This window comes from Macrosteles quadrilineatus, unplaced genomic scaffold (assembly GCF_028750875.1).
Source record: "Macrosteles quadrilineatus isolate MER2022 unplaced genomic scaffold, UCM_ALF_1.0 Scaffold_8__2_contigs__length_117827958, whole genome shotgun sequence".
NCBI classification, from domain to species: Eukaryota; Metazoa; Arthropoda; class Insecta; order Hemiptera; family Cicadellidae; genus Macrosteles; species Macrosteles quadrilineatus.
Window position 1 is genome coordinate 67,305,267 of NW_026542601.1, and position 22,848 is coordinate 67,328,114.

Sequence of the window (22,848 nt, forward strand, 5' to 3'; positions counted from 1 at the left end):
TACTTCTCTGTGGCCAACACAATCCCTTAGTCTCAAAGAAGAAAGGCTATGACAATTTATAAGTTTGAGTCCATTTCAAGTACCTAGTCCTAGTTACCTAGGTTTACTATTGGCCTAGACCTACCTAGGTTTCAGTTAGGGCCTACTTTTGGCCTAGCCTTGCCAAAATATAAATAAGCCAATAAAATTAAGAGTCTATTAAGTGAGGGCTTTTTGAAAGATCTTAAGTTACTGCAGAACAAGTGTAAGGCACATTTACACTGGAGTTTTGTTTTAAGAAATGTTATCTAAGTTACTTTTAAACTTGCGTTATTAACATTTTGTTTTGACTTGTAACTTGTTTAATTCATTAACATTTTACTACTTAAACATCCAAGCTTCCACGTCAGCTCCCACGACAATGCCAAGTGTGAGCACTGAGCAGGATTTGTTTCTTGCTGATGCTGCCTGTTTGATTTTGGCGAAGCTGAGGAAACCAAGAATATTTTAGGTTAAGCCTTCTCGTAAGGCAAGAACTATAAGTGGAAGTAGCATGTTGCAAGATTTAAATTATAGTTAGCGGCAAGTGGGATGTACAATAAGCTACGTTCTAGTTCTAGGACCATTAGTCCACCCCTCTTATAATACAATATTGTAAGTTACTATCGAATTTTAAACATACGTATGGCCTAATGTTCTAGTGTAAGTTTAGACCAAGTTCTAAATGCTTGTGGCCTATCCTGATTAAACTTCAGTGTCAATTTCTGAAGGAAATACACGCTATTGCATTTTTTCACCGCCTTTCTATTTGACCCTCAGGTGAAAGGAATAGATTTTCCTAAATAAAAATGTTAAGATTTAACAAAACAATAATTTTCACTTCACTGCATAAAATTCAACTGTTAATTTTACATAGGCTTGCCTTCATTATAGACGAGCAGCCAAGGGTACAAAATAAAGGTAGACCTACAGATTCTTTGATTTTGATATCTTATCTATTTCCCTCTGCCTAACATAATCAACTTAACTTGGTTTTCAGATTGATCGTTATGAAGAATGACAGTGAAACAGTGGATAAACTTTCATCATCACCCAAATTTGCAAAGACAGCCCGAGAGTGGATCCTTGCTTCAGCATTATACGATGGAATCGAAGATGAGGACATAAGGTTTCAGTACAATTATTTACTTGACAAATTAAGGTTTTAAGTTAAATATAAGTTGGCTTATTTACTTTCATTTCGTTACCATCCTTAATTAATCATTTCATTCATTTTTAATGTCAGGTTTTTAGTTAATCATTAGTGAGTTGGTAGCGTCACAGACTTCGGGCCCAAGGCAGCTATGTCGTGGGTTCGGATCCTGGTCACTGCCGAAAACATTTTATCAGTTCACATCACCTCAGTACTGTACTGGCTCACTTCTTGCTTTGCTGTATACGATCCACAGACGGGCGGTTATTCTACGTGTACGGGCAAATGCAAGGTTAAAAGAGGTCCCCAACCTTGATTTATTGTAAAGAGGCTTAAGGACTCTAGCCTATTGATCAATGGACTCATTTTGCTATTGAAATTGAAGCTAGTATTAGGCCTACTAAAATTTATATTGCTTTTAAAGACAAATTGAGATGCTAGTCTCGGAGAGAGGTGCCAACCCAAATGTTCTACTACCCGAGTACGGGATCTCTCCGTTTCACCTAGTGGTGGCTAATGAGAGCACGACATTTGCTGTAAGAGCCACGGACCTTTGCCTTCAACATGGTGCGGACCCTAATGTCAGGTAGTGTTATTTTCTCTTGCAATTAGTCTGTACCACTAAATATTAATGTTGATAGGCGATAGTAACGATACTATGGTTTGGACTGTTCCCTTAAAACATCAGGAAACCCTAAAGGCGTAGACATGGATCCATAAAATAGGCCTGAAAATACAACGTTTAAAAATAAGTGCAGTGGAACCTCTTTAATCCAAACCCCCGTAATCCGAACATCCACTAATCCGAACCCCTCATTGCTGTACTCTATACACAGGACAGCAGTTCTTTACTGTATACTGTATTTCATTTACAGTACTGTTTATTCACCATGTTTACTACTGTATTAAATAAACACTGTATTTTACTTTATAAAACATTTTTTCACTTTTCCCAAAATAATGTTGAACAATTTTAGCCATGTTTTAGCTATTGTTATGTAAAAAAACAACAATATGTTCTGTAATCCGAACTATTCAATAGTCCGAACTACCCCTGGTCCTAATTATTTCGGATTAAAGAGGTTCTACTGTAAATTAATTCTGTATTGTTAGAGGTAGATATACTAATACTAGCTGTAACCCGCGGGCTTTGCCCCGTTTCACTTCTTAATTTTCAAGATGATCTCGTTCGCATGGCTCAATCATGTCCTGGTTGAAGTTCGTTCGCTACGCTCACTCACCTTTAGGTTGGAGCTCGTTCGCTACGCTCACTCATCTTTAGGTTGGAGCTCGTTCGCTGCGCTCACTTGCCTTCAGGTTAGCTCGTTCGCTACGCTCACTTGCCTCGAGGTTGAAGTTCGTTCGCTACGCTCACTCACCTTTTGGTTACAAATTAGCTGTTGTCATAAATGTAAAAGAAATAATGGTGCTGCACCCTGTTGGTAATCCTTGTAACTTTAATGCTATTGAACATCATAGAACAGAACCAACTTGTTTAATTGAAACAGCTGTTAAGATTCATTAATTCCATTTAAATATAAGTACTCATAAGATTAACATGGGAAATTCCAGAGCCACTGGGGCGGAGCCCGAGAGTCCGATCAGAATAAAAACCACTTAGTTTTCCTATTTAATGCCTAAAGAATCAGTGTACCAAATTTCAGCCTCCTAGGTAAATGGGAAGTGGGAGAATTAGTGATGAGTGAGTGAGTGAGTGAGTGAGTCAGTCAGTGAGGGCTTTGCCTTTTATATATATAGATATTACTAGCTGTAACCCGCGGGCTTTGCCCCGTTTAACTTCTTAATTTTCAAGATTATCTCGTTCGCATGGCTCAATCACGTCCTGGTTGAAGTTTGTTCGCTAGGCTCACTCACCTTTAGGTTGGAGCTTGCTCGCTACGCTCACTCACCTTTAGGTTGGAGCTCGTTCGCTGCGCTCACCTGCCTTCAGGTTAGCTCGTTCGCTACGCTAACTCGCCTCCAGGTTGAAGTTCGTTCGCTACGCTCACTCACCTTTTGGTTGCAAATTAGCTGTTGTCATAAATGTAAAAGAAATAATAGTGCTGCACCCTGTTGGTAATCCTTGTAACTTTAATGCTATTGAACATCATAGAACAGAACCAACTTGTTTAATTGAAACAGCTGTTAAGATTCAATAATTCCATTTCTCATAAGGTTAACATGGGAAACTCCAGAGCCACTGGGGCGGAGCCCGAAAGGATTTTTGAAATGAGAATATGCCTATATGTTAATCGGGAATGTGAGCTATCATCATGCCAAATTTCAGCCCAATCCGACCAGTATTTTTCGCGTTCACTTGTCACAAACATACATCCATACATCCATACATCCATACATCCAAACTTTCTCATTTATAATATTAGTAGGATTTCAATATCTTAAACCATAGTGTTTTTTAGCCTAAAAAAGTATATATAAAAACTAAATATGCTGTTAAATGTTGTATGGCCTAATCAAATCATTGGATCATGTGAAGAAACAGGTTAAAAATTTAGGATAAGTATTCTTTAGAAGTATTTGCTCATTTATACAGAATTTTATCTTTTTAAATTCAATTTTACAATAAATATGTACCAGAAATAAATTGTTTTGGATTTCAAATTGCCACTTCACCTAGTAAGAAAATGGTGAGGATATATAGGCAAAACAAAACTGATTTTTTCTGTAATTTTCTTATGTTTTTGTAACAATTCTTTGTACCATTAAGTAGCAACAAACATTTTAGTAGGCAATACAAATTATAATTATAATAAAATGATATAACACATACCATATTATACAAAAATGGACTGTAAAAGTTAAGTTTTTGATTCCATTATGACATTAATAAAGCTTTTTTATGATTTAGATCAGAAGACGGGTTGACACCAGTCCATCTGGCAGCTATGTGGGGATGTGTGGAAGTGTTACATCTGCTATTGGCTAGCGGAGGCAACCCTTGGCTAGTGGACGACCTCGGACTAAACGCCTTCCACTACGCAATACAAGAGAAACAACACAAGTGCTACCAACTGCTCAAAACTCTATGTAACTCTCAGCCTAAACAGTCCGGATGTCAAAAGTCACCGTACCATTTGAATCTCAGTGAGTAAAACAATTGACCATGAATAGATTTGATTTTGTTTTTGATAGGAACAGCAAGTTAACCTGTAGGCCTACAGTGGCAAATCTTCTTAATAGGAAATATATGTAAACATACACAAAATTAAAATATTTATTTTCATTGCCCAATTAGTCAATCACAAAAAAAGGATGAATGATAGATATGGTGCAAAAGTCAATGTTAACTTCTTCAAATGTACAAGTTATAAACAGGTAATACAACCTAACTTACTTCTGCTTGGGATTAAATATTGAAATTGTATTCCAGAGCGAGTAATTCTCTACAAAAATGATCTACAGATTGTGTACGAAGCTTCACCTTCAAGCGCTCAGAAATCTACGTCAACTCAGACCTCACCCAATGCTCCAAGACAGGCTTCAATTGAGGCATGTTAAAAAAACTATTTTGAACTAGGCTAATAATTTTAGAGCTTATTTTTGGATTGAATAAGATTTTTTCTGTTACTATGGTGGACTTTTTCTTACTAAGATGGAAAGGAAGTCATTGAGTAACAATTTTCCTACCTCTCTTACAATGCAGTTTTATAAATCATTTTTAAGTTTGAGAGTTTTAGTTTTAGTTTCAATTGGTAATACTTTTTTGAACACAAATATCCATTTTCTGTAACCACTTTTTAGTTTTTAATTGCTCAGCTACTGCAGTGTTAAATAAAACATGTAATTTAACAATTTCTCTTAGATTAATTTAAAATCTTCCTGTAAACAAAACATACTATTTACTACTTACCATATTATTTAAATTTGTAGACACAATCAACATTCTTTTTGATAGTTTACGTCTAAATGGCCTGATTTTTTTCAGGGAATCACAAATGGTCTGAAAGAAAAGAACTGCTCTTCCAAAACAGAGTTCGTTGAAAAAGATGGAATTTTCCAACATCATGATTCACCTGTTACCTCAAAGCTCAAATCAATAATTGAAACTCACAGAAGAAACTCGACACTTTTTGAATATTCACCTTCCAATGAGAGAAAAAGCAGTTTGAGCAGCGGAGTGGACTCATGGAAGTGTACGGATCAAAGTGACGTAGTCATGACCTGTTATTCTGAACTGGTCAGTAAATTGAACGAAAGCAACAGAATAAGACAATCACTAAAAGAGAGTGATGGTAATGACTTGTTGAAAAAAATAACCCAACGTAAAGTTCCATGTGCAACTCCTAAACCTTATACAGCTCCACCTCGGACTTCTAACTCCACTTGCGACTCATCTTTCTGTGACAAATCCAACCAGTACGATGTGCCCCAAAATGAAATAGCTTTTGTACAGGATAGTACGAAAGCAAACTCTACTTTGGATGATGGAAATTCTCAGTTGAACGAGTCTTCTCCTAGTATAGGATTCATACTAGACAACTTAAGTGATTTGTGCAATCAAGACAACAGTTTGTTTTCTGACATTGCTTCCGACATTGACGCATTCACAACTCCTGTACAAAATGATGTAGAGAACATGACGGAAGATGAAGTGATTGTTATAAGTTCAACTGAGAATACTTTAAATGACTCGGTTTACCCTTTTGTATCCTGTGAAAACACGGCGGCAAGAGAATCAAACGAAGAGTTTGTTACCTGTAGAAATTCAGAGTCTTTTTTAGAGGGAATCAAAAACAAACAGGAACCACCAGCAATTGTGGATGCCTTAAACAATTATTTTGAAAAAAATCCGAGATCTTCGACAAATTCAGAAGTGTTTAAAACAAGCACACCAGAGAAACCAGGTTAGTAGTTTAAATATTGATTGGGTAAGAATTAAGGCTTAGATAAGTCTGCCAGGTACTATTGGCAATTTATGATACTCCTAAACTACAATGGCAAAGTTATGACATAAATCTACCTTCTGTCTGTAATATTTTTCTTGCATTGTTATATCTAAACCTCAATTGATCTTGCCAGGAAATCTATTCAATGCATTGTTTGTGACTGACTACTCATATGCCATGTCATCATCCATTACATATTGTATTTATTTAGGATATAAAGCCATTTTGAAACAACATTATACCAGGGACATATTTCCGAATAGGCGGACTAGGCGCCCGCCTAGGGCGGCAAATTTTAGGGGTGGCAATATTTTTAGGGTAAAAAAATATAAAAAACGAAGTTTTAATCTAAAAAAAAATAGCAAATAATTTTGGGAACGGCAAAATAGCCATTTCAAATATTTTGATTAAGTATACAACTATTTCAGAACGCATCCAAGTCAAACAAACGTCAATAGTTTATTACACAGCTGTGTAGAGTTGTCCGTGCGTTCAAAATGTTGTTATGCCCTATTGGTCTGGCGGACACGCTCGCCGCGGGAGCGGGTCGCCGTGCCAGCCGCTATGTAGTGACAAACGTAGAAAACACTCCCTTCTGTTGACTTCATACACCACTACGCAGCGGCAGCTCTACAGCTGAAAGATTCTTTTGCTAGGTTAAAATCAAGAAGGAAAGTGTGAACTAAATACTTCCCACTGTACCAAACTTAACTAATTTAAAATTGTATATTATTCTTTCAGTATTAGTACGTAATTTTTCTTTGCGATTCATGTGCTTTTGGAAGAAATAAAAAGTATAAGAAAACATATTTCTTTAATTTCAAATCAAAGCCAATAGCACGTCTCTCAAGTGGATCTGACTAATAGTGTTCAATGAAAAGCGTTATAAGAACCATTGTATACAGACGATTTTGTGTGCCGTTTCAAGCCACAAAATGGGATTGTAAAAATACTGATTAGATAAAAAAAGTTGCATTCCGTGTAGGCCTATCCAAGTCAGAATGTTTTGCAAAAAAAAGGCACTAAAAAGTCCGTTAAAAGGGGTCGAAATAGTATATTTCGTACCTAGGGCCGAAAATGAGGTTTCGTCGGCTCGAGATAGTTTTTAGGTTCGAGACGAAGTCAACTTAAAACGATCGAGATCTGCAAAACCATTTCGGTCCGTGGTACGAACGCTATTTTCCACCACACTATACCTAAATTGCACCTTAATTCACCACAATAAAGATGCACACTGATAGTCAACATAACTAGAACTTTAAGGTTATGTGAAGAAATAATTTGAGGAATCAGCAAAAGTTAAAATAAATAGTTGCTAGGCAGCGGTGAAAATAAAACAATTCTATTGCAATCCTATGGATACTGATTGTGTATTTAATATGCATTCATGTTTTAAAAAGTAAGCGATCAGCTGATTTTGCTGCCCTAGGGATGTAAGAACCTGCTCGGTCCCCAAATGACGATGACTTTAAATCGTCATTTGGACTTTAAATCGTAACTTTCAGCCACCAATTAGAATTAACGCATGTAAAACAGCTAAAAACATCATAGTGTGGTGAAAAGTTATTAAATTTGTTGATGCAGCATGCAATATTACCAATTATTTTTCCACAAAACCAGCTGACAGGGCATGTATTGGCCATTGGGGTGATATTAGTAAGGTCGGGTAGTGCGTTGAAAAGTGGGAGCAGGAGGGGCGGCGGCAAACTTTGTTGCCTAGAGGCGGCAGATACTTAAATACGTCTCTGCATTATACGTTAGATGTCTGTAAAAAAAAAAACGATTTAAACAATTTATAAATATGATTTTCCGTGAATAGTGTCTCCATCAAGCTCTTGCCGCAGCCAAGAGAGCTAGTTCATATCTGAGTCCAACGTCATGATCCTTACTTCATCCACGAGTCACACTACTATTTTACTATTCTTTTCCCACCCTCATGGTATGATTAGTCTCGTCATAGTGTTAAACAATTTTTGTTATAGAAAATTGACCCTCTCGCCAAGGGGTTTTATGACGGGTTTTATGTTTTAAGCGCACTTAAGGCCTTAAAACAACGCAACTGCACTCAATTTGCACTCCACTGATTGCACAATAGATGCAACCGTAGTTGTAAAACAGTCACACCGTGTGCGGACAGAAGTTTTTTTCAGTTGCAAACTGGTTCCAGACGCAACTGGTTTGCAACAGTCGTTGTAAAACAGTCACACCGTGTGCGCTGGGCCTTAACGAGATGGATAGGGGTTGACACTATTAGACTAAGGATCACGGTCAGCCCTGGAAGTCTGAAATATGTTGGTCACCAAGCAAAGTTTCTTCAAATTCAATCTCTATCTTGAAAAACTGATAAAAACCCGCAGCCAGTTCCGATTGTGCAATTTTGTATGACATGTGAAACTAAGCCACTTATGCACATAACTTGTTCCACATTTTATATTTTATATCTAATTTAATATATAAATATAAATGACTGGAAGAAAGATGGTTAGCTATATTCCTTTTGCAAAATATAATTTTGACAAATAATGCATAACCTGATTCCCTTACTTAATTTGTTTTCCAACATAGACTTACACTTATGAACTAATTTTCGTACTGTATATGGTTCCATACTTTTATCTAGAGTTGTCTAAAATCATTACTACACAATAAAATTCAATACTTATTAAAATTATAATCCGATGCAAATTATTGATTATGTCAATCTTCCAGCTCGTGGAAGCAAAGAAAACACCTTCCTATCAGCGTTGGATGATCCGAACACTGGTGGTGGAAAGTGTGACGGAGCCGTGGCTAGGAAGCTATCCTGGGTGGAGGCTCAAGTTGTCTCTTCCGATGAGGAACCTTACATCAGTATATCTGAGGAGTATGAGTACACTGACTTAGACGAGGGAGTTGTTCTTATAGAGAAACGCTACTTGACTAAAGACATCAGGTGAGAGTTGTGGAAGAATGTTTACTGAAATACATCAAACAATCTGCTTTGATATAATGCTCAGTAACTAGAAGGTTGTTGATAGACATTCTAGAGAAAAGATATTAATTAGCTTTTTGATGGTTTAAAACTACTCCTATTCTAGTATGTCGGCCTTATACAAATCTTAACTTATCTAGAAACTACTAAAGAATTTTTTCCCTGTAAGATTTAAGGGAGAGAGAATGCAATCAGCTGATTCTGATTGCATGTTAAATTGTAAGGTTACGGAGTCCTTACTCGGTAGGCCTAAGGTAATTTATGGTGTTTTCATCTAGGACCGCTAAACATTCCTCATTTACTTTAGTAAATTTTGGATTTAGGAAACAACATGTGAACCTTTAATTAGGACTAAAATGTGTATTTTTTTGAATGTCATGTTTTTAGGCGAGGTTTATTATATTGATCAGCTTGTGGGCTTCACACCACGGCGTTTCGCAGGACGTTATTTCTGGTCCCGCAAAACGTAGGAGTAAATCCAAGGACAATTTTTTTAATGTGTGTGTATAATGTGTATGTCTTCGTTGTGTTACATTTTGACGAGTCCTGGTAACAAATTAAGGTGATTGAAGCCGACTAGCTGGTCAACAAAATGTATAGTGTGAACTGTCTCTTTTTAAAGTCCTGTTAAAAACCTGTTAATGACTAAAAGTGTTGCAAATATAAACACTTAATCACAATAGTGTTAACACTGCCAAACATCATTTTAAAAATTGATGTATTTTCCTCTGAAAATCACACACAATTTGTTTACCTTAATTTTTAATCTCAAGTGTGCATTTATATCATGAATAATGAATATGATTACATACAGTTTTTATTTTTTCCATTCTTCATTTCATGACAAACATAACATAAAATTTGAATATTTAATGAATATCTAACCTATCTATTTTTAATTTCTATAATCATTCTATATTCGAAATATAAATTTAGCAGACATTTTTTAGGTACTGTAGTTGTTAGGTTAGTTTTAGATATGATGAATTATCTAAAATTTGTAATGTTGGTGACTAACAGTAGGTCTGTTCAGTACAGAATGCAAAACTTAATATTGGATTGCAATGAGTCATGTTTAGTATCGAGTATCAACATTAGCTTTGGAGGTCAGCTGATCTTACTATCTGTGTGGCACTTCATTATCAGTTTGTGTACTGTACATCACTTTGTGATCAATTAGTTGAGCTGTATATCTGCTGCTGGGTTTGATTCTAGTAAAATAATAACATAGCTTAGTGATTTGGTATCAAACCAGATAATTAACCTAGGTAAGAACACAATAGAAGTCCTTTTCAGTAATCATTGTTACTAAAATCTTCTAGTTTTCATTTTTGGGTTTATTTGGAGATTGTTTTTATAATGGATATGTTCACGCCTTACAGTGGTTTTTACACTTTGCTGTCTTAGACTTATTTTGTTGGAAAATATTTGTTTAAATAATCTCTTACTCTTTTGTAGAAAAATTGTCTTTTTAAATATAAATGTTATAAATGTTTACATAAAAGTTTGATGTTAGCTTTTCAATGACAATTTATTTTTTAAAGGAAAACCAATTGGCTAGTAACAATTTTTTTTTAGAAATAGTGTTTAGCTATCTTACCTTACAAAACGAAAGTCCAGGGACTAATAGAAACATAATAAAAGAGCAAAAGGCATAACAGTGATATTTCATCCTGGTGTAGGCCTTCTTTAGAGAGGAGTCCCTGGACTCTAATTTTAAGTAAGCTAAGGCCAGGCACACACAGGCAATTTTGAGTCGCGCAACAGTTGTCCGACTAATCGGGGGACTGTTGCGCAACCCACTCGGAAACTCTGAAGTCTAGCGACAGTTGAGCTGGAGTGCGCACACAGGCAACTTGTTAGTCGTGAATCTAGTCTTGAGACGTGTCGGACATACATTCGTTACAGCGTTCCACATGGATTTCAATGGTACAGCCGTAGTATGTGCTTTGTTGCTGAAGTTTCACGCGCGAAAGAAAAAGAGAAGATACTGGGTTCATCCCATATAATCCGATATAAAGGTGGCCTCGTCTCAACTTCATCAATTAATTGTTCGACATCCTCATCACGCACACTCATACTTGTAATTTTCTACAAACTTCACACAACAAGAGAGCAAACACTAGTGACAGTTCTGGCCACGAGTAGTTGAACTCCTGGGGTGAGACTGAGCGACACAGCGACAATTTAGTTGCATGTGTGCGCATCTACACTTGTTTCAATGGATACCAAACCTGGAGCAACAGTCCCGCAACAATTCAGTCGCAGAGCAGTTGCTGGCAAAATGGGTCCGGGAACATCGGTTGCAACAGTTGCGCGACTGTCCCTAGACTGTTTCCTTGGTGTGGGCACTCCAATTTAAAACCATGTTGAACATTTTAGTCGGGCAACTGTTGCGCGACTCAAAATCGCCTGTGTGCGCCTGGCCTAACTGAAAGAGGCTTTTTTCAATTATGTCTTTTATCCTCCAAATGTTATCATGTTTTTCTCTTTTCAGTATGTCAGCTTCAGGACCTGATGGTAAAGGTGCAAGAGAAAGCTCTAGTAGTGGTGAGTTATTGTATGGTTTAGGAAATTTTGTGATTTTTTTTGTCAGTTTGATTGTTGAAAATTTTTAACTAAAAAATGTAAGTTATATCTTAAACCGTATAGGCTACAATGCACTATTTAGTAGTAGAGGAGATTGTTTAGTAGTAGTTTACGCAACGATTGTGTAAAGATAGTGTTAACGACACGAGTAGAAATTTAACTAGGCTACTACAAGCGTTGGCGAGTGCCTTTAAAGCTTCCTTGTTAAGACTATTTACACGACTTGCGTACACTACTTTATCTATGACCGATTTTTAATTTCTAACAATCATTACGTATAACTTCTAAGAGAAGTTATGTTTTTGTTTATAACCTCTCATTGCCACTGACAGTGATGCAAAGAAAAATAGTATCAAACACTAATTGCACCGATCATTAACAATTAAATTGGTAAACAGCTCATTAGTCAAAGAATTAAAATTTTACTTCTTTTCTCTCAATCCCTGAGCCTCATTGGTCCGTCACTCGTGTTGTAAGTAAAACAATGCGGTTAAGTAAGTAAACAATGCTGTTAAGTGGATCTTCTTAATTGTAATAACTGAACTGAAACGGCTAGTTTTAAAAACGGTCGTAGGTAAAATATTCAAAGCACACTTCTGATTGGGTGGTGGGCTTAAAATCATGCCAATCAGTAAATACTTCTTTCAAGTAAAACTTAAGCTAGCTTATCTGAAAATTAGAGTCCAGGGGCTAATTGATACTGTAGGCCTACACAAATTAAAAATGACAAACATAACAGTGATGACACTGATATTTCTTCGCCTTAATTTAGGACCTCTTTTTAATCATTAATTTTCTGTAATGGGCCTATCTTTAACAACAGTGCCCAACAAGTCTAGCAGTTGACAGTAATTATAAGTTCTGTTGTAATATCAAACACAACAATGATGCTATATTTCAGAGTGTGAATCGGTGTCGACACTGTCAGGGTCGGAAGGAGCGTACGAGACGGATGACTTGCGGCGAGCCCTCGTGCAGCATGGGTTTGTCCCTGGACCAATCACAGGCAACACAAAGCGTGTGTATCTGCGCAAGCTCAAGCGTTGCCGACGCAAGCCTCAGTCACAACCTTCAGCTGACTCTAGTCTACCAGGTATGGGACATTGTCCCGTTATGTGATTGCAACTGTGAAATAAACTGTATGCTGTCATGTCGTGCTGTTTGATTTGTGTTGAGTGTATTTAAATAGGCAAAAGTAAACAAAAGTCTTGTTATAGGACAGCAGTGACAAGTTCATGTTAAATTTGAAATCTCTTAAGTTTATTTTAGAACTTGTTAGAGTTTTCCTCATTTCTAATAAAGCAAGGGAGGGAATGAATTGGCTAATTCAAATCTAGTTAAGGCTTCCTTTAATTTTTTTTACGTCATTGTATCATGCGTAATTTACCAAATCTTGTAAAAAACTATTAACTGAATCATATTTAGTAGTATTAAACTTAAAAATAAAATAAATATGAAAAACCTGATGATATTAATTTTTAGTAGTGAAAGAGTTAAATATGGTTAAGAGATAAAAAATAAACATAATACACTGTAAACACATAATAAGTTGTTCTTGTCATATACTACTAAGTGTTGAAGGTTACAAAATGAAAATATGAATAAAAGATCTTCCTCCACAAAATACAAATGTTATGGTTTCAAGAGGATGTCTTTCTAGGATGTGATTTAGTCTTAGTCAATTAATTGACCTAAAACCCATCTTAAGTTATTATTTTTACTTAAAATAAGTAGTTGAAGCAACTCACTAGGTGAGGTAGCATTGTCACAACTGAACGCTGCTTGTATCCTAGTCACTCCCGTGTTCTTGTATCTACTTCGCCACTTGTCTCGTGGGCCTTATTGACAGCCAGCGTTTTTCTTCAATTGGTACTTACGTATCATACCGACCACACTGATCGACTTCCAAATAAGATTTTAATTAGTTTAAATAACAAAATCTTAACCTAACCTAAAACATAGTCCACCCTAGGTTAGGTTATAATTGTAAGGTGTGGTCAGTATAATACCTAAGTACCCTTTCATTAATTGAGAGAAGATTGAAGAAGAGAACAGTAATTGATAAACAAACGCGAAAAAATTGATCGAAAAAATAGTAAAGGATCAAATGGTTTCCTATCTTCAAACAAATGGCATCCTCAGCGAGCGTCAGTACGGGTTTCGTAGAGATAAAAATATTTCAGATGCCTTGTTTGATATAAATAGAGAACTTAATCGCGCTATCTCTGATAAAAATCACCCAATGTTAATATTCCTTGACCTTAAAAAAGCCTTTGATTCTGTTGATCGTGCAAAATTATTAATCAAAATGGAATTACTGGGAATAAGAGGCAACGCTCTCAACTGGTTTAAAAGTTATCTTTCAAATAGAACACAGTATGTTTCTATATGTGGTGTGAATAGCAGTAGAATGCCTGTAGACTACGGGGTGGTCCAAGGTTCAACTCTCGGGCCAATTTTATTCTTATTATATATAAATAACATCTCTAAACTAACCATATTTGGTAATATGTTTTTATTTGCTGACGATACCTTAATTTTCCTTCAGGGAAAGACTTGGCCCGAGGTCCGAGATAAGGCTATGCATGATCTTATGATTGTAAAAAGATGGTTGAATCAAAACATTCTTTCGTTAAATGTATCTAAGACCAAATTTATGCCAATTTCTATAAATAAAAGTACTGAATTTAATTTAACTGATTTAATTATTCATAATTGTAATAACTATCAAAGTACTACATGTTTATGCGAAAGCATTGAAAAGGTAGACTCGTACAAATACTTGGGTGTATTTTTTGACGAGCGTTTGAAATGGAATATTCATGTAACTTATCTCAGGAACAAAATTAGGAAATATATTTTTGCTTTTAAACAGATGAATGAAATACTTTCAATAAAAGAATTAAAAATGGCATACTTTGCGTATGTCCAGTCGTTGCTTTCTTTTGGTATCATTGCATGGGGTGGATGTTATAAAAGTATTCTGGAACCTTTAAACGTTGCTCAAAAAACTATATTAAAAGTGGGGTTTGGTAAATGTAAACGATACCCGACTGACGCTCTGTTTGAGGAATTGTCCATTCTCACTATTCGAAAGTTATTCATTAAAAGCTTATTAATAAACATTTTTAAAATTCACACTAATATATTTCAAGGAATAACTCACTCTCACAGTACCCGTTATTCTTCACGAGTAGGTATCTCATCACTTCATTTAAACTATACTTTCTCTAAAACGAACTCTTTCTATATTTCTAATATACTCTATCGAAATATCTGTAAATATTTTACCAATGATAATCTTTTCGAATCACCTTCAATTAATGTGTTCAAACTAAGAATCAAACAATTTCTCTTCAGGCTTGGTATAGACGAGGCCGACGTTATCATCACAGCTGATTACCGGCGTGTTTGACCCGACCCTTGCCCCCTCCACCCTGAGTCAGCATAAATCCTTAGGTATAGGTCTAGATCCCCCCTGATCATAACTGTATTTATTCTAGTTTATCATTATATTTTAACGCATTTATAAATCTCTTTCCCTAAACTAATAACTCTTAAGCAACAGTCATTCATTTATTAATCTCTTTTGTATAATAATTCCATTATGATTTGGTAACCTACTGATAATTATTAAATAGCAACCCAGCAGACGCACAGGCAGCACCTGCCTATGTCTGCTGAATTTCATAAAATCGTCAAATTAATTATTACAGAAATGTTCTTTTTTATTCTTAGCCTTAGTTTATATTTTGTAATTGTGATTATATTTTGTATTAAAAAGTTTGTTTCTTTCTGTATACATTATGTGGAAATAAACGTATATTTCATTCATTCATTCATTCATTTCATTCATTCATTCATTCATTTCATTCATTCATTCATTCATTCATTCATGTATCTCAAAACCCCTGGGCTCTACAGTTTTTACTTAATTCAGTGAAATAGTCCTGTTCTAGGTAAAACCATAAATAAAACAAACTCCCTTAGTAGATTTTTCAATCTTATGGAACAGCTGAAGCCAATTTTATTGTTGGTTCTGTACATCCAACTGTAGATTTTGTGTTTTGTTTACAATTTGTTTCTTGTTATTTCAGTCATTTAAAACCTCATTAGACCAAATAAAACTATATAATTATAAACAATAACTGGTCTCCTAGTTATATAACCAAACAGTGAGACACAAATAATGAGAAACTTACCCTAAAAGAATAGAAACAAATTTTTGTCCACCCCAGCGATCAGAATGGACATAGCCTATATGAACTGAAAACAAGCTTCAAAATTTACAATGGGATGAGGAGTCTACTTGTGTTGCTTAGTCTATGATAAAACTCTCAAGTTAGCCACAGTATTTTCCTAACAACCAATTCCAAATAATCTCTAAATTGACCACTTGTCTGGTCCTAAAATCCAATTCTTTTCATGTTCCCATGGTCACATTCGATCCTATACCTCAGGTTGATGCCTGTTAACGGTTGTGTGGTTTGCAGCGTTCAGCACTGAGCTGCTCAAGACATTGGCTCAGCCGTGCGAACACTTGCTGGCCGAGTGGTCTCACCTCGAGGATTCCATGACTGGTAATAAACAAATTTACACAACTACAATTATACTCTCCGAATTAACATGAATGTATAAATACCAGGGCACATCTTTTGTTGGTTGGATAAATGGAACTTTCCACATCCTCATTAAAGAAAATAAGTTTTATCTTTATCTGTTTGAGTTGATCCGTCACAGAAGTAGGATACAGAGGAAACAAGCTTATGGGACAACCATGCACCTTTAGCTCCGGTAGGTTGGGACGGAGATGTACTAGTATCGAACAAGGAATAGCCTGAACGGTACTGGCCATCTAGCATATTTGTACAGCAGTTGTAGTGAACAGAGTCTTCGTACCGTGTGAGTGCTATAGTATGTGATGGCAAAGGGGGGAGGAGAGCGGAGTGGGACGAGGAATAGAATTTGCTCTAGACACCAGCGACTGGTAGGGACACCACTAAAGTGTAAGATTGAATTTATCTTCTGTTTCTTACTTCTCTGTGGCTTAGTTAGTTGACAATTTCAGTACCGATACACAACACAGGATCTAAAATTGGAGGGGGATTGATTGAAGTATTATAACTAACATGTGTTCTGAAATCAAAATATAAAAAAAAACGAGGCTTATAAGAAAAAGAAAGGCAAAACAAGAAGTTTGTCATTAGATTAATTATTAAATAATTGTACTGAACTCAAAAAGGTTGTGTATTTCTAATTTAACAAAAACTCAATCAAAATATAAAACAATAACACAAAACATATGTAGAACAATTACCATTTATTTGGTTTTCTTCTAATCCTTTCACTTCTTGTTTTGCCTTTCTTTTTCTTATAAGCCTTGTTTTTTTAATATTTTTATTTCAGAACACATGTTAGTTATAATACTTGAATCAATCCCATATAACATCCAATATAATTTTGGAAAGATGGTTTAAGCTCTGGTTTTAAAGATTTTGGGGTGGATAGGATAAACAGCTGGCTTACCCTTATTGCAAAAACAGCTACAAGTACAGTCCTCAACAGCTTGTTAGCCTTTTCTATTGTCTTTACCAGTTCTAGATTCTATATTATCTGTGCTAATTTGTAATTTTACGAGTAAGTGAAGCCTGCTGATCAACCTATCTAGTGAAAAATTCTTGATAATCAAAATTAACTTGGTATTTGTTTTGAAAATTTACAATAGGTTCAACAATTCCTCTACAAAGGTGTTGCATTCCACTGTGTTCTGCCTCATTAATCCCTGGTATTCATAGCAAAGAGTAAGAATAGAATATTGGTTTTATTACCTATCTAATTCATTTTTTGTAAGGTCCACATAGTTTTTTCCCGTAAAACATGTTTAGAAGATCCTTACAGAATGCCCTGTCAAGATTGTAAAAAATTAGCTCTAATTGCTTCAACAGTTTTGTCCTTATCTGTTCAGCCTCCTTCACCTGTGCTCGACGTCCGTGGCGTGAAGGACAAGCAAAGACATCATTCACCTACCTACTACTAGATCCTCGGGTCTCACACAACCTGCCTGCCCGTGCGGCCACTGACCCTACCCTCACACACACACTCTGGGGAGAGTTCCTGCGTAGCGTGTTCTACGTGGGGAAGGGGAAGAGATCTCGTCCATACTCTCATCTGTACCAAGCAGTGGCTGCATGGCAGCAGAAGGAGTACAAGGGCTCTTGTAAAAAGGTGAGTTAATGACTTTCCATTTCAAAGGAACGGGGCAAAAGTCATTCCTGACCTATTTTCGAGACAAAGGTTGTAGTCAGAAAATTAAAGACAATCTTGCCAAGATCATGGAATACGATTGAGTTATCTAAGATATAGGGCTGCACTCTGAATTTTGACCAATGTGTACATTCACCTTTAACAATGTTAAGAGGTGAAATTCACAAATTTGTACACATATTTAAAATAAAACCAAACACAACATTTTAACCGCCTCTTAGGTTGGTCATAAGATAACAAATTGTAAATTGGCCTGATTAGCCCACTTTTTACAGATTCAACGAATCTTAGACATTTGGAGGTCCGGAGATGGTGTGATCTGTCTTCATATCTTCTTGAACGTAATTCGTGTAGAGGCCTTCACCCGTGAAGCTGCTATGATCTGTGCCTTGACGCTCCCACAGCTCACCAACGAACAGGTGAGGATTGATGTTTTAGTTGTTGGAAATTAAATATCTGGAATCATTAAAATCCATTGCCATAGGCCCAGAACTGCATTAATGACAATGGGTTTTACAGTTACCAGTCAGCAGTTCAATATTGGTAAGACCCAAATAACTCAATAACTTATTCGGCAAAATTGACAATAAGCCTACAAATTAGCCAAGCAAGAATACTGTAACATGTTGAAACTAAATACATGATATGTCTTGAATCAAATATAATATAACAATAAAACTAAAATTTATTGAGACTGTCCGTTAGCAACATAATTTATGATTGGTCACTGTAGTACCATTTTCTCATAATATAAGTGAGGAATTTAAAGTGTTATTAGCAGGCATTCTGTGTCTGATATTGACTTTGTTTGATGGGGAAGAGCATTGAAAACTTTAAAAGCAGTGATATGTTTTTAAAAGAAGCTGATTGAATGTGATAGTATTTGTATAAGGTAGTTAGTTATTAAGAGCCAATTTATATGAGCGGGCAGTTAGTCTGAAAATGAGAAAGATTTTACTCTAAAAAGTGAGTTACTCTCAGATTTGTATAAGGAAAAATCTAAATGTCTGATGATCTAACACATCCTACAAAACGTGTCCTAGGTGAGGTCATTGATAATTCTAATAGCATAAAAAACAGTAGAATCAAATTAAAAATTCAATGTCAAATGGCCACCATTGGTTCTGTTCAGCACTACAAATTTATATACTATATTACTTACTTTTGAACACATTCTTTTCCCTAATCTAAGTCTGAAGATCTTTGTAATCCTTACTTCTCTTTATCTAGCCTCATTGTTTGTAGGTTGGGAAGTTCTACGGTTCAGCCGCAAGTTGGAATGAGAGACTCAAACGTCGGCTTGGCTGTGTTTTGTTGCATCGAGCGTTTAAAGTTTTCTTGGCGGAAGGCGAGAGACAACTTCGACCAGCTGATATAGACTAAGACTTTATTAGAACCTAAGGCGTTCATCTTTTACTACCATTAGTTTTTACAGTAAAATAAGGAGAAGAAGTTATCTAAAAAAATGTGAACAGCCATGATGTTTTTGCAAATTGGAAATATAGAGAAGCTTACAATTTTTAGAGGTGAAACAAACTACACCTACACATTCATAAAAACGTTTTAGGAATACGAATGGTGACACCATGAGGAATATTACCTAATTCTTCGTCTGGTTTTCCTAACTATGAAACATACTAGTTTCTATACTTTTTTGGATAATTTTAGTTGAAATATAGGCTATGCAATTTGATGGGTGCATTTTCAGTTTTGGTTCCCATCGGTTTTGTGTGATTTAAAGTGTTTTTTATAACCTGTATGCCTCATATCTGTTGGTATATAAATATAAAGTTAAGTGGTCTCCACCCAGAAACAGATAATTACATTATCAAACCTTGACAAAATTGAAATATTTGTAAAGCTTTTCTACTTACGACACCTATTAAAAATTAAGTGTTTTTAGTAACTAGTAAACATAAAATTGTAGCCCTATAGCGTTTAATAGATGTCAAACATTCTACTGAATAATTATAGTCAAAAGATTTAATCTCCGCTCAGTATTATGTTGAACTATTGAATAGTTTTTAAGACTGATATCAAACTATGAAAATAGTTTAACTGTCTCTTAGTTTAAAGTTAGGATTTTTTAGTGTGCTAACAAGACATGGATGCCATACAGAAAATTAATCGATGAAAATTGAGGTGAATTTGTTAAGCTAGAGGAATTAATTAAAGGTTCTTAGTTCTCTAGTTGAGTGAAAATTTAAAAACGTACGTTTTCATGTCCCTGGCCTTTTACTTCGTAGATACTGGATTTGTAGTTTATTATTATGTAATTTAATATTTTTTGGGACGGGGGCAACATGTTACACACATTTATTTGGTTTTAAATAGGTTCTAGGTATTTTTTTCGTATTTTTAAAGTCTCGAAATTCACGACCATGACGTGTCCCTAGGGTACATTTTCCAATTTTCACGCTGTTTTTAGACTAATTATTCATGCCGAAATATATAAAGCCATATTTTAAAGTCATCAATGGTTATTAAACTTACAAAAAAGGAGCATATTATAATTTTATTGTCATTGCAAACTGACTACCATGACAAAATAAGTCTGTCCCTCGATTTGGCGTCACGACCATTTGGGAAAAATTTTCAACTTTGGAGCACGACAGTGGCAAGCCTGGCGTCGATGGAGTCAGTTGGTTTTAGAGACTAGTTCGGGGTGTACGTCAGGATTGTAGTGCCGGTCGTTTCGATATGAAAGGAGGAATTACAAGATTAATAAAGGAAAGATTGTGTTTTTTGTAATTTTGGTGTGTCCATGACCGTACGTAGTCATTCGATGAAGTAGACATGGTGTTAATTTTTGTTTATAAGATATTTCAATTGCTAGATTAACCTAGAAGTCCACTTTGTATCCTCGAACATGAGGTGCAGGGCTACCGCCAGAACAGAGCCAAATAACATGTAATTTCACGACCAAAGTTTCACGACCATCGCAGGTTTTTTCACGACCAATCCAGCCTTATGGATTATAGTGTGTTTGGTCGTGACAATAACTTTAATATAATTGTAATTTGAACAGTTTAGTTCAATTGAAACACATATTTTTATTATAACTAACAGTATAATTGAAGGATTGTTTAGAAATATTTAGATTATTTCAGAAAATTCACGACCGTACCGCTTGTCCCTGACCACCACGTTTATGATTTCTATCATAAAAATTTCAAAAATTAAAATATCGTCATATTTCAATGTTTTATACACAAAAGAAGCACACCTCTATACAAACATAACGATTTTTCGGGTCTCAGGTAAGTTTTTTCGGAGTTATACAAACTTAAAAAGATTTTATTGGCTTTTTTTCAATTTTTTGAGTTTTTTTATTTTTTCTAGAAAGACCAAATATACCAAAAGCTCAGTGACCTTTTTATTGTATAATGGTCATAAAAGTAAATTAGTTTATAGCAAAACATAGTTATAAAAATAATATTAACTATTTTTAATATTCATTTAAGCGTCTGTTATGGTCGTGACAGGATTTTGTGTTTTTCCACTAAAGATGCTCTATTAAAAAAAAACTACCAACGATATTGCGTTACCATGGACATTTTATGAAACTTCAAATGTTAATGAAATAAAAATAATAATAAAAGTTTTGAAAAAAAGGGAAAAAAATTTGCAAAGTGCTTTTCCTGAAAACGTACGTTTTTAAATTTTCACTCAGTTGCATTTTAAAAGAAATTGCTAAGTACTTTCCTCTTTAGTTTTCTTCCTTTATGGTCTTGACTCTGTATAGTTTACTATATACATTTGAACTAAGAGCACAGTAACTGTTATTTGCTCATTCATTACCTTTGATAGCTACTTAAATGCTATAGATATATTTATATATAAAAAAGACGTATTATATTTATATTGTTGAGATTTCAGATTCTTTATATCTGAGTTATATTCTGTAAGTATTTGTGACCAAAGACATCTTTCAAATACACGAAGCTTTCAATCTACTTGTTGATTATTTAACCACCCCCCCCCCCTCCCATTTCAAAATAAAGGTATCAGCAATCTGACACACACTTTCTCCCATTAGCTTGGTTTTCTGGTAATAGCTAGCACTTAATGAGGGAAAAACACAAGGAATATTGTTTAGCCTAAGCAAGAAAGTACTTGAGGGTAACACAGTAAAGTTGTTGGGATTCACTTTGGACTCTGAACTTGGGTGGAGTGATCACATCGATGCCCTTTGCGTAAAACTTAGTAGAGCAACTCATCTGCTTAGGAGGCTCATGTGTGAAGTTCCCCTTAATTTTGTGAGACTTGATTTCTTCTCTTTTTTCCAGTCCCACATTTTTAATGGGATAAGGCTCTGGGGTCACTCCCCTCATGTTCGGAGAATCCTGATAAGGCAAAAAAAGGCAGTGCGAGTGATATGTGGGCCACACTATCATGCACACTGTACATTTGCGGATTATTACAGTCATTAATGTGTATATTTATCAATGTCTAATTGCCATCACGTCTGAGGAGTCTAGCTTTGTTTTAAACAAGGAGGTACACACACATGACACAAGAAGCTACAATAGCATACATCTGACTAGTCATAGTCTAAGTTTGCCTCAGAAATGTTTTCCTTTTTCAGGTATAAAGTTTTTTAACAGCCTACCGCTTGAAGTACGGTCCTTCAATAGATAGAAATATGCAATTTGCGGGAATCATCTATTGACGTAGGGGGGCCAGTTTTTTTTTAATTCAACGTTACATTCACATTCCCCCCCTTTCCCCCCTGCCCCCAACTTAATTTTTTTTTTAATAGCAAGCTACCCCTTGTGACATATCAAACGAAAGAGCATGAAAAAAGAAAATGTTTGGTTTCATTTGATAACAAGGGGTACCTTGCTATTAAAAAAGTTATGGGTAGGGGAAAAGGGGGGGGATTATCTCACAAATTCATGAGCCGATTTTCAATTTTTTTCACCAAACATTTTCTTTTTTCATGC

General features: G+C 35.4%; 1 protein-coding gene across 1 annotated transcript; it reads left to right on the plus strand.

The window, feature by feature from the left end:
• Positions 1 to 761: 761 nt before the first annotated feature.
• Positions 762 to 21,842, plus strand: LOC129000445 (uncharacterized). The gene is made up of 13 exons (XM_054427409.1): positions 762 to 798; positions 1,019 to 1,147; positions 1,596 to 1,757; positions 4,041 to 4,276; positions 4,563 to 4,681; positions 5,118 to 6,036; positions 8,788 to 9,010; positions 11,547 to 11,599; positions 12,540 to 12,731; positions 16,132 to 16,218; positions 17,604 to 17,863; positions 18,178 to 18,321; positions 19,148 to 21,842. Exons 2-13 carry the CDS (start codon positions 1,029 to 1,031, stop codon positions 19,283 to 19,285), a joined length of 2,652 nt encoding a protein of 883 aa, XP_054283384.1. The 5' UTR covers positions 762 to 798; positions 1,019 to 1,028; the 3' UTR covers positions 19,286 to 21,842.
• The last annotated feature ends 1,006 nt before the right edge of the window (positions 21,843 to 22,848 follow it).